Source organism: Danio aesculapii, chromosome 25, assembly GCF_903798145.1.
Source record: "Danio aesculapii chromosome 25, fDanAes4.1, whole genome shotgun sequence".
NCBI classification, from domain to species: domain Eukaryota; kingdom Metazoa; phylum Chordata; class Actinopteri; order Cypriniformes; family Danionidae; genus Danio; species Danio aesculapii.
This window is the reverse complement of record NC_079459.1, coordinates 12,283,887-12,296,404: the sequence shown is the minus strand read 5'-3', so window position 1 is coordinate 12,296,404 and position 12,518 is coordinate 12,283,887. Positions and strand designations below refer to the sequence as shown.

General features: G+C 37.9%; 1 protein-coding gene across 1 annotated transcript in view; it reads right to left on the bottom strand.

Annotated features, from left to right (window-relative positions):
* grm8b (glutamate receptor, metabotropic 8b) overlaps nucleotides 1-12,518 on the bottom strand; it is a 346,404-nt gene that overhangs the window by 205,321 nt on the left and 128,565 nt on the right. The window contains exon 3 of the mRNA XM_056452403.1: nucleotides 4,486-4,702. Within this exon, the coding sequence (XP_056308378.1) occupies nucleotides 4,486-4,702 (217 nt within the window). The remainder of the gene's footprint in view (nucleotides 1-4,485; nucleotides 4,703-12,518) is intronic.

Genomic DNA, 12,518 nt, shown 5'->3' with positions numbered 1-12,518 from the left:
TTTGCAATGTAGACATCACAAGCACAACTACCCCAACTAGATCTTTTACTGGAGCTAACATACACTCTTAGAAAAAAATTGTACAATATTGTACCAAAGAAGATACAAACCCTTGTCACTTGGGCAGTACCTTTTTATGGAACAGAATTGCTCCTTAAGACAAAAAATTCAATACCTTTAAGGACATGATGTGTCCCATGGAAAACCAAAATATACCTTTGGTTTTTTTAAAACCTGCAGATAATATTGTACCGTCATCAAAGGTACAAATCTGATCCATGAAGGTACCACTACAGTGACAAGACACTTTGTACCCTAACAGTGTCAAATGTGTTCCTTCAAGAACTATTTAAAGGCATTTTGCTCCATCAAAAATTTGTCAATTTATTTTCAGTAAATACAAAACTTCAAATACATTTTTAAACAATGTTTTTTTTAAAGTTTCTTTTTGTGTAAATACATCTTTTTCATTTACAATAAAGAATAAAAAATACTTTAACATAAATCAAGAGATCTTTTTTTGCTAAATATTTCACTTTTCACAAAAATGTTACAGCAGTACGTTCTCCCATGTACAACACAAAAAAAAATTTCTCCAATTTTCACAAAATACCTTTGAAATCACTTAAAAGTTCATTTAATTTACTTAATTTTAAAATAGAAATAGAATTATGCAAAAGTATTGTAACGAGATATGCATAATGTTTGATTAGTTTTACAATAGTAAAATGTCTGCATGATGTTTGCATATGCTGGCCTTTTGCCCGCTCATGTGCGTAGTGGAAAGCCGAAAGGTGCAGATATCAATAATGAAAATGTATTTATCAGAAAATGCTTACCAAATGTTTATTAAAAATGCCTTAAATGTTTAGGTTACAATACCTAAAGTTTTGTTTTACCAGTTGTTTTGTATTATAGAACTTAAGTATTGATGTTTATGAGTTTCTTTAAATAAATGCTTTTAAATGATGATTCATGTTTTAAAGTGGAAATTATTCATAAAATCACTCTCCCTTTCCAGTAATATTTATTTTCATAGATATTGTAATAAAGAAGGGGTTGTCCAACACTTATGTACCTTTTTTATGAGAACAATTGTGTACCTTCATTTCAATTGCCATAAAAGATACAGAACAGTATCATAAGAAGTATTTTTTGTAGGGCTGTGATGGTAACGGATTTTCTGTTACCGCGGTGATGAAGCAAGAAATCATGCGGTATGTCGGTTAACCGCGCGCATGCATATATATATATATATATATATATATATATATATATATATATATATATATATATATATATATATATATATACATACATACATACATATTTACATATACACAGTGTTTCCTCTAGGATTTTTTCCAGCTGTGGTGGCAGGCGTTTTTTACAGAGATTTACTAACTACCTGTGGCGTTATTTCAATGACAAATGTCATGAGCGCAGTATTAGAAGTTGAGATCGCATTTATATAATAGACTACAGCATGCGGATCTGCTTGCACGCCGTTTTTTTCTGCTCGTGCACAAAACTTCTTGCCTCCCCGTCAAATATAAGCCGCTTTAAGAGCGCACAGATCTTCTTGTGCGCTCTCAAATAAACGCTGCTGAAGTGCGATTTAGTGCGTTTGTGTAACGAGTATGTCTCCAGCCTTTATTAGATTTTCTATAAATATGTATGAATGCCTCCGGTTTTAATGCGTCCTGAAATAAAATAAAACGGCTATACGTCGTGTTTGCTGGCCTCACGCATCACGCACCTGTCACAGTCAGCACGTAACCTTAAAGGGTTAAACAAACACAGCACTACTACGGTTACAGAAAAATTTGCGCTGTTATAATTCACTTACCTTTTATTACGCTTTGGTGCGATTATCACCTGCTATTAAAATAATTAAGAAAATTGAATGAGAAGCTGTTATGTAGCCGTGGCGGGATGAATCCTTGCGTGGCGCCCAGCCATGGAAGAATTTAGCGGAAACCATGAGTAAGTGTGAAGTAGTTAAACTATCAAACTGGCACAGGAATATCAGTATATTAATATAGGCTTTTTAATAAACTCTTTTATATCTGCTGGTACTGCTATTAATATGCAGAACTCGATTATGCTGGTGCAGCCGTTAATACACGGTTCAGGTAATCAATAAGCCAGCTCGCCTACATGATGTTTAATTATGGGTGGGTCGCAGGTGGATAAGTTCGATCATTGGTTATGCAGACCACTTTGCCTAAAATATCAAAAAGTTCAAACACTTTGATTAAACTAAAGCGAAACTGACTGATCAATGGATGTTTGTCATAAAGAGTGATAGTATAGGCTGCTGTTTTAATTTTGATCATACAGTTAACAAAGATTCAATATTCGAAACTGAATATTTCACTTTTATTTTATTTATATTACAGTATTTAATTGTATTTAACCGGTTTGTGTTTTGGCCGCGGCATAAGCGGACCCTGAGGCACATCGCTTCACCTCAAAGTTTATTAGTTATTCGTGTTTATTTTATAAATAACTGAACGACAAAAACTAAGATACAAATTGTACAAAACAAAATTCGTTCAAAGAATATTTTTTCTTCCGACGAAAATATATGAATTGTGTATTTTTGTGCGTCTCCATCCGCTACACATCTGTGCAGTTTGTTTCGCTCCACGGGAAAAAAGGATTTAATTAATGCTCCCGTAATTGCTGCTACACAACCCCTGTGATATATTAGCTACATATTTTTATAAATGTCTTTACACAAAATTATTATATGCTATAGCCTACTGTAAATAAGTCAAAATATATGCGATTGTTGACTCATCACCGTTGTCGCAGCATGCGTGTCTGTTTATAGCTTCTGTAAAAAAAGACCTACATTTAACCAGCTTTTTAGCAAAGCCTATATTAATATACTGATATTCTTGTGCCAGTTTGACACTGTAAATTAAACTGAGGAGAGTTTAACTACTTCACAACACTCCGTCACCTGAACTCAGCGCGAGGGTGAAGGAGAAAAGTGCAGCGCTGAGGTAAAATCATATTCTCAAGTCATAATCTTTAAAATAATGACTTGTATTAAAAATGTTGATAAAAGGATTGGGATATAGAAATTACAGCGGTGCGTTAAAACTGCTTATTTTCTGTGGAGCGATTGATTTGAGTTAGTAGGCCTGTTTTATTAAAATAAGCTTAAAATAAAAACAGCCTATGCTGGTTATTAAAAAGGATTCAGTGTTTGCGTTTTGTAATCTAAATTTGTAATTTAAGTGGAAAATACTCAGGGCAGGCCTTTTATTCCTTTTTAGTTTATTCAGTTTTTCTATACAATCCTGAAAGATTCACAATCAAAAATAAATAATAAACTAAAATGGGCGGTGATGACGGTAATAACCACATCACCGCGGTTGACATCTCATTATGGCGGTAAGGCGGTGATGCGGTTACCGTCACACCCCTAATTTTTTGTACCATTTAAGGTAACACTTTTACAAAGGTACAAAACTGTTCCTTGAGGAGCGTTATTTGTACCACCGTGTACCTTTTTTTCTGAGAGTGTACAAAAACTTATTCACTCCATATACACACATTAACATCTATTCTTTATAAAGCAACTTGTGATTTGAGCTGCAGCAGAGGTAACTTATAAACATAAGTTAAAAAGGTACAGCCTTTTTAAAGGAGTATTTTTCAATTGGTAGCAATTTATTTTGATGATCCTTTTGAGTATTAGTAGACTGTCTGCTTAATATCGGTTGATACTGCTGCTAAACAGACATTTAACTCACTATAAGAAACTTTGCAAGTACGTTACACCAACCCTAACCCCAAATTTAACAGTCTACTTATAATCTAATGAGAGTTAGTTGGCATACAGATGCAATGTAACTTAAATTCAGCAAACGTACCATCAAAAAAAAGTGTAACCTTGTAATTACATAGTAATTACATAAGGGTATTTATGTTAATTTTGGCTTATATTATTATTTTTGTAAACCTAAAGGAATAGTTTATCCAATTAAAATTCTGTCATCATTTACTTAACCTTCACTTGCTCCAAACCTGCTTAGCATTTCTTTCTTCTGTTGAACACAAAGAATATATTTTGAAGAAAGCTTAAAACCTGTCACCATTCAATTCCATTTGTTTTTATTACAATCGAAGCAAATAGTTAAAAGTTTTCAGCTTTCTTTAAAATATCTTTTTTAGTGTTCAGAAAAATAAAATAAAAAAGTTTTGAAACCACTTGAGGGTGAGTAAATAGTCAGTAAAAAAAACTTGAAACAAAAACATTAAATATGAATAAAAAAATATATATTTTTTTACTTTATATATAAAGTAGAAATCTGTTTAGAATATATCCCTTGAACACAAAGCGCTATGTGGAAAAAAAATTGATTCAGCCAGACAATCAGTTGAGATCAGTGAAGCGAGACATTCAGCAGAAGATAATCTGGAGTCCTGGTATTGAAACACATTTCGAAATGTTCTCTGGACACTTACCGGTTTCTCGTGAGATCTGAACAAAAGCCTCAACACCGCTCTCTCCATAATTCCCTTCAGATGCCAGTGTGGAAACATAGTTCCATCCCATGGCGGTCACGATGTCCAGCATGGCTTGGGCCTGGTAGGAGTCCGGCGGTACAACCCGGGAGAAGAAGTCGTACCTGGTGTTATCACTTAGCTCTGGAGCTGTGGATGCATAGCTTATCTGAGGGATCTGTTAGGAGGAACAAAGAACAAACTGTTACGTGGTACAGGTTTCAGAGATCCTACAGAGCCAAAAATATAAGAAAAAACTAAAATTTCAACCCCAAAAGAAGAAGACTCTTTTACAAGACTTAATCATTTGCTTCTGCCTGAGGCAAAATGCAAAATGCACAACCAATTAAAGCAAGCAAAGGTGGAGTGATATATTTTCAACCTCCAAACCGGCTTTAGCCCAAAGCCACAGATGCAAATGACTACCGCAACATGAGGTGACGCTAAAGGTGAAACAAAACCAGCTAACGAAGACAAATCAGTACGTGCTATGGTAGAAAGAATCGAGGTGAAGCCTGCCAGCAAGCAAGCTAGGTAATGGCTTGTGGTGGCGATTGACGGTGTGATTGATTTCTCCTCAGCCAAAAGGCCAGGCTGTCAGCCGGAGCCCCTGAGGCTGTGCTCATCAGCATTCATCGCAACAACAGAGTGAAGGAGAACCAGACCGCATTACAAATGACATGGACCGGCTGGTGAATGGGGTACCAGTGCTTTTTCACACGCAACCCTGGATCACACGCTTATAAATACAAATGTCACTGATGTGTTGACATGTCTGTCAAACAGATGCATGTGTGTGAAAATTAAATGCTATTTCTGGTGTTATATAAATTGTTCACATAACAGCTTAAATGGCAACTTTTCTTCTCACATTTAAACTAACCTTTTGTCTCATGATTATCAGGTGTGAAGTTCCTTAAGGAATTTCTTTTTCCAACATAACACAAAAGATTCTATTTTGAAGTGTGTGTCAGATTAATGGTAATAAGCAGGGTCTAAAACAACACTGTCTAGAGTTTAGTGAAATTCATTACATGGATATTTTTCTTTTTCTTTCTTTCGTTCTTTACAGTTTACATATATATACAGTTGAGGTCAAAATTATTAGCCATTAGCCCCCTTTGATTTTTTGGTTTTCAAATATTTCCCAAATGATGCTTAACAGAGAAGGGAAATTTTCACAGTTTGTCTGATCATATTTTTTCTTTTGGATAAAGTCTTATTTGTTTTATTTCGGCTAGAATAAAAGCAGTTTTTAATTTTTTAAAAAACATTTTAAGGTCAAAATTATTAGCCCCCTTAAGCTATATATTTTTTTTGATAGTCTACAGAACAAATCATCGTTATACAATAACTTGCCTAATTACCCTAATCTGCCTAGTTAAACTAATTAACCTAGTTAGGCCTTTAAATGTCACTTTAAGCTGTATAGAAGTGTCTTGAAAAATATCTAGTAAAATATTATTTACTGTCATCATGGCAAAGGTAAAAAATTATAATTTATTAGAATTATTAGTTATTAGAATTAAATTAAAACTATTATGTTTAGAAATGTGTTGAAAAAAATCTTCTCTCCGTTAAACAGAAATTGGGGAAAAAATAAACAGGGATGCTAATAATTCAGGGGGGTTATTAATTCTGACTTTAACTGCATATATACACCTTTTGCTGCTTAAATGTACAACATTAAAATTTGTAAGAAAATGACATTATTAATAAATATTAACTAATAGTCATTTTTAAAAAAATCGGTTTAATGAAGCTTAGGACTTTTTAAACAGCATGCCATGAGGGTGTAAACAATATTATATAGGAGAATATGATGCTTGTGATACAGGAGCAAAATATGCTTTCTGGTGTAGTTTCTGATATATTCTGAAATTTAAATAAATTGTTATGCAGACCACTTACAGAACACTGAATATGTTCCATTTAACTACAATAAATTACAATGACTTAAGTTGTTACTGTTATTTATATGCTTATTTGTATAATTAAAAGTCTGGGGTTTTTATAGTGTGGGTGTAACGAGGAGGCTGAGGCTTTGTTAGAATCCATATACAGAAGTTTATTAAAGGGGTTAGGCAGAGACATCAACGAGTAAACAGGCGGAGAGTCGGCAACATGTAAGCAGTCCAATCCAATCAACAAACACAGGCAAATACAGAAGACATAGTCAGAGTGCAGGCATAAATTCAGTAACACAATTATCAGTCCAAAACAGATCAAGAGGGCAAAGACAGAGAACGTACGCGATCAAAGCAGACAGGGTCATAGACAGGATAGCAGTCATGAAAGTCACTTGGAACAACGCTTGGTAAGGCAGGTAAACTGGCAATACTTCGCAAATAAGCATGGCCTGAGCTCTCGCTGAAATACAGCACAAACAGGAAGCTACTGCAGAGGGAGCAGAGCTGAGTCAGTAGTCAGGCGAGGGCTCCCTCTGCTGGTATGGCGTTACCACCCCCCCTAGTAGTGACTCCTGGAGCTCGATGTGGGCACCCCCGTGGTCTGGCTCAATGAAACTCCACGATGAGCGAAGGGTCGAGAATGTCCTTGGCAGATACCCATGATCTCTTCTCAGGTCCGTATCCTTCCCAGTCCACCAGATATTGGAGCTGACCCCCTCTTTTTCTCGAGTCCAGCAACACATTTACCCTGTACGCCAAATTTCCATCGATGTCCAATGGCGGGGGTGGTTCTGGGGCCTCCTGGCCGGGGTCAGCCTCCGGGTTGACCGGTTTGAGCAGGGATACATGGAAAGAAGATATGCTGTAATTAGTAGGAAGCTCTAACTGGTACGTCACTTCATTAATTTGCTTTATGATTTTGAAGGGACCCGCGTACCTTGGACTGAGCTTCCTGCTGGGTAGCCGTAGCTTGACGTCCCTTGTAGAGAGCCAGACCTGGTTGTCCTGATTGGTAGAGAGGGTGTGGAAAACGTCGGCGATTGGCTTGGAACTCCTGTGTTCTCACGGCCCGCTGGAGCCGGACATGGGCACTGTCTCACACCCTCTCACTACAACGAATCTACTCATCGATCGCTGGAACTTCAGATAGCTCACCAGACCATGGGAACAATGGAGGTTGAAATCCCAAGATGCACTAGAAGGGGGTAAGTCTTGTTGATGAGTGTGTCAATGAGTTTTGTTCGTATTCAGCCCATGGAAGAAACTCAGACCAACGATCTTGTTCTCTGCTGCAGTAAGTCCTGAGGTATCAACCTATTTCCTGGTTGAGACGTTCTACTTGGCCATTGGCTTGGGGATGATATCCAGACGTGAGGCTTAAGTTAATATCCAGCTGCTTGCAGAAGGCCCTCCAGACCTGTGAGGTAGACTGTGTGCCCCAATCACTCACAATGTCCTCTGGTAATCCATAGGTTCGAAATACATGCTGGAAGAAGGCTTGGACAGATTCCGTTGCTGTGGGTGGACTTGGTAATGGAACCAGACAACATGATTTGGAGAAATGGTCTATTATTACAAGAATGGTGAAGTTGTTCAATGGAGGTAAGTCAGTTATGAAATCTATGAATAGGTGAGACCATGGTTGCTGAGGTATGGATAATGGCTTGAGGAGTCCTGACAGTAATTCCTTGGGTGTTTTCGACTGGGCACAGACTTGGCATGACTTTACATAATTTGTTATGTCTTTGCTCATTTGTGGCCACCAGAAAGAGTTTTGAACTAGGTGCATCGTTCGTGAAATACCTGGATGACCTCTGTGAATTTCTTCCATAATGTCCCAAGATACTGGAGCAATGACTACTGTAGGAGGGAGTACGGTTTCTTGGCTGTTATTGTTATTAGTGGGGGGATCGTAATGATGGGAAAGAGCATCTGCCTTGCAATTCTTACTTCCTGGTCTGTACTTTACTGTGAACTGGAACCTAGTGAAGAATAGGGCCCATCGGGCTTGTCTGGGGTTTAGGCGTTTTGCACTCTTAATGTATTCCAAATTCTTGTGATCCATGATGACTTGGAAAGGGTGAGTGGCTCCCTCTAGCCAATGCCTCCATTCTAAAATAGCCTCCTTCATTGAGAGTAGATCTTTATTTCATACATCATAATTAAATTCTGCCGACGTTAGCTTCCTGGAAAAGAACGCACATGTTTGCAGTTTACCTAGTGTTCCGTGTTTTTGTGATAGTACTGCTCCGATACCCAGATCTGAGGCATCCACCTCCAAGATGAACAGTGAGTTGGGGTCAGGATGTTTCAAAATTGGGGCTGTGGTGAACCTTTCCTTGAGCTCATTAAATACCTTGTTAGCCTCCTCTGACAATTTCAGTTTCTAAGGTTGACCTTTTAGCAATGACTTCATGGGTGAAGCTACTGTACTGTAATTTCGTATGAACTTCCTGTAGAAGTTGGCAAACCCCAGAAAGCGCTGAAGTTCTTTGATCATGGTGGGTACTGGCCATTCTGTGACTGCTTGGACTTTAAGTTCATCCATCCGTACTCCATTATGTCTGATATGGTAGCCCAGGAATTAAGTTTTTTCACACGAAACTCACATATCTCCGTACAGCTGATTCTTTAGTAGTCTTGAAAGCACCTCTCTGACATGATTTACATGATCTGTCTCATTCTTGGAATAAATCAAAATGTCGTCAATGTAGGCAACAACGTACTTGTTGATTAAATCTTTGAAGATCTCATTAATGAATGACTGAAAGACTGCCGGAGCATTAGCCAGTCCATAGGCCATGGCCATTCATTCCCTTCACGGATCTTAATCAAATTGTAAGCACTTCTCAGGTCAAGTTTGGTGTATATGGTGGCTTCGCGTAGCTGTTCCAGGGCAGAGGGTACTAATAGCAGAGGATAGCAAAATTTTACCGTGACATTATTCAGGCCTCTGTAATCAATGCATGGTCGAAGGCCTCCATCTTTTTTCTCTACAAAGAAGAATCCTGCTGCTGCTGGCGACGTGGATGGACAAATGAGACCAGAATCCAGAGCTACATCAATATAATCATCCATGGCTTGGCTTTCCTTGGGAGAGAGAGGGTAAACCCGGTTCTTGGGTGGCATGGCATTGGGTAATAAATCTATTGCACAGTCCCAGGGGCGATGTGGAGGGAGTTGAGTAGCCTTGGTTTTGCTGAACACTTCAGATAAGTCTTGGTAGCACTCTGGAATAGTTACTGTTTTGTGAGTTTCAGGGATCTCTATGCTGGTTGTCAGAAATGGCTGTGGTTTAACATGGATGCATCTCTCTAGGCAGAATTTAGATCAGCGAGTTAATTCTCCTGAATGCCATGACAGTTCTGGATCGTGAATATGCAGCCATGGGTACCCTTAGACTACTTCATACTTGGGTGAATCAACAACATAGAATGAAATAGATTCATAATCTATGATCTTAAAAACCTTGATCTTCTTGGGGGGTATGCAGACTTGAATGGGAATGTTATATTTCTCAATGGTCTGCTTATTGACAATATTTAGTGCAGCTCCGGAGTCAATCATTGCTGTTAACTCAATACAGACTTCATCAGTTTGACAGGTGACTGGTATTGTGAGGGATTTATTACTTAATACGGAGAAGTGTTCTATATTTACATGGGTTGGATTGGCTTTTCTGGGTTGTTGTGTTATTTTTACGTCGGGGTGCTTGTCTCATGAGGTTGTCTAATTTAATGGTTAACTTAACAAATTCATGAAAAGACAACTCCTCACCTTTACAGGCCAACTCAGTTTGAAGATCCACATCCAGGCTGCGTTGAAACATAGCTTTCAAAGCCACATCATTCCATCCACTTTGAGCAGCTATAGTTCTGAACTCGATCGCATATTCAGCAGCCAATCTGTTTCCTTGCTTGAGGGTAATCAATTAGGTAGACACTCCTTTTCCTCCATCTGGATATTCAAACACTGGATAGTCACGGATCTGTGTAATGAAATACTCTAACAAAGTTTTAATTTGAGCGTCAGAATCCCACACTGCTGCGGCACAGTCAGTCGCTCTTCCAGTCAACAATGTCATCAAAAAAGCACATTTTATCTCCTCTGAATCAAATTTTTCATCCTGATGTTCCATATAAATCTTAACTTGACGTAAAAAGCCTATACATTGTTCAGCAGTACCATAAAATTTGTCAGGAAGAGCAAAGTTTACCATCTTCGGCATGGTAGGAGGTAGGGAGCGAATATAACGAGTGAGATGTGCGTTGATAGACTGCAATTGTAACGTTTGCTCTTGATAGCCCTTTAGCACTTCACCTTGATAAGATACTGTAGCTTGCAGGCTTGAAACTTCTGCTGAATTCATGGTAGGCGAAGTATTTTGTAACGAAGAGGCTGAGGCTTTGTTAGACTCCATATGCAGAAGTTTATTAAAGGGTTTAGACAGAGATATCAACAAGTAAACAGGCGGAGAGTCGGCAACATGTAAGCAGTCCAATTCAATCAACAAACACAGGGGCTAATCCAGAAGATGTAGTAAGACTGCAGGCAAAAGTTCAGTAACACAACAATCAGTCCAAAACAAATCAAGAGGGCAAAGACAGAGAATGTACGTGATCAAAGCAGGTAGGGTCATACACAGGATAGCAGTCATGAAAGTCACTTGGAACAACGCTTGGTAAGGCAGGTAAACTGCCAATACTTCACAAAGAAGCATGGCCTGAGCTCTCGCTGAAATACAGCACAAACACGAAGTGACTGCAGAGGGTGCGGAGCTGAGTCAGAAGTCAGGCGAGGGCTCCCTCTACTGATGTGGCATTACAGTGGGCAATATATAAAAGTCTTATGTATCATTTCATACATGATTTTGAACATGATCTTGAATAAACAAGTCAACATAAATTGTTTTTAAAAAAAATTTAATTGTTTTTTTTTTCTAGGTTTATTATGCAGTTAAAATGCTTGAGCACCCTAACAAATTTTAAAATAGCAATTCAGTCATGGGAGTTACCCAGGAATTATATTGGTAACTCATAAACACACCTTTGTTCACTTTGTAGGGATGGAATGTGCCAAATAATAAAACATCCAATCTCTGGAATCTGAAGAAAAAGGCCCAAAAATGACTTTGACACATTCTTGCCCTCTTCCCTGAACTTTCCTTCCCCTCTGGTATTGATAAATACTCAGGTTTGACTGGTAACAAGGTTTTGTTCGCTATCTTTGATAAATTTTGATTAAATAGATAAGGCCCAATCCCAATTCTATTTTTGTACCCCTACCCCTTCACCTTCCCCTTGGCCCTTAAAACCGAGTGTGAAGATGAAGGGCTTCAAAATTTACCCCTAAGAAATGGGACAGCACTACAACACCTGCACAAGTCATCATATATCATCACAATCTCATGCTTCATATGAGATCAGACGATCGGGACTGCTGTAGTTATTCCAGTTGCTTCATTTTTTGGTATTTGTCTTCAAGAAATCACTGAAGGCATATATTATGTTAAAACAATCTAATGTGGCAATAAGATCATAACTATACTGTGCATTTACAGTACACAGTGGCCATATTCATCACACATGTAAACACACAAAAACAACATTAACATTATAGCAGACACCGTAAAAAGCCCATTCCCACTAGACTTTTCTGACTGTATTCGAGTGTCATTGAGTGACAGAATGTTGTGGGGCTGCTATACAGAAGTTATTATTATGGATTATAAATAGCAAAATTAAGCGTTTTTTATTTTAGCGTTTTTATTTTTATTTTTTATGCATGATGGTAAAACATGAACGGGGTTATAAATTTATTAAAACATATGCTTGTTTGTTGTAAAAATTCTTAATAATGACAAATAAATACTAATTTGTGGATCTCCTTCTGGGAACAGCTATACTGCTGCTGTGGCTGGTGTATTCTGGGAAATTTTCTTACCCTTTTGTTTTTAGTGTGGTCCTGAAAAATCTCTGTTGGAAGGGCTATCTACCCCTTCCCTTTAGCCCTACACCTTCAAGCTAAAGAGAATTGGGACACCCTTACCCCTTCATGGGAACGCACAAAATGAGGGGTAGGGGT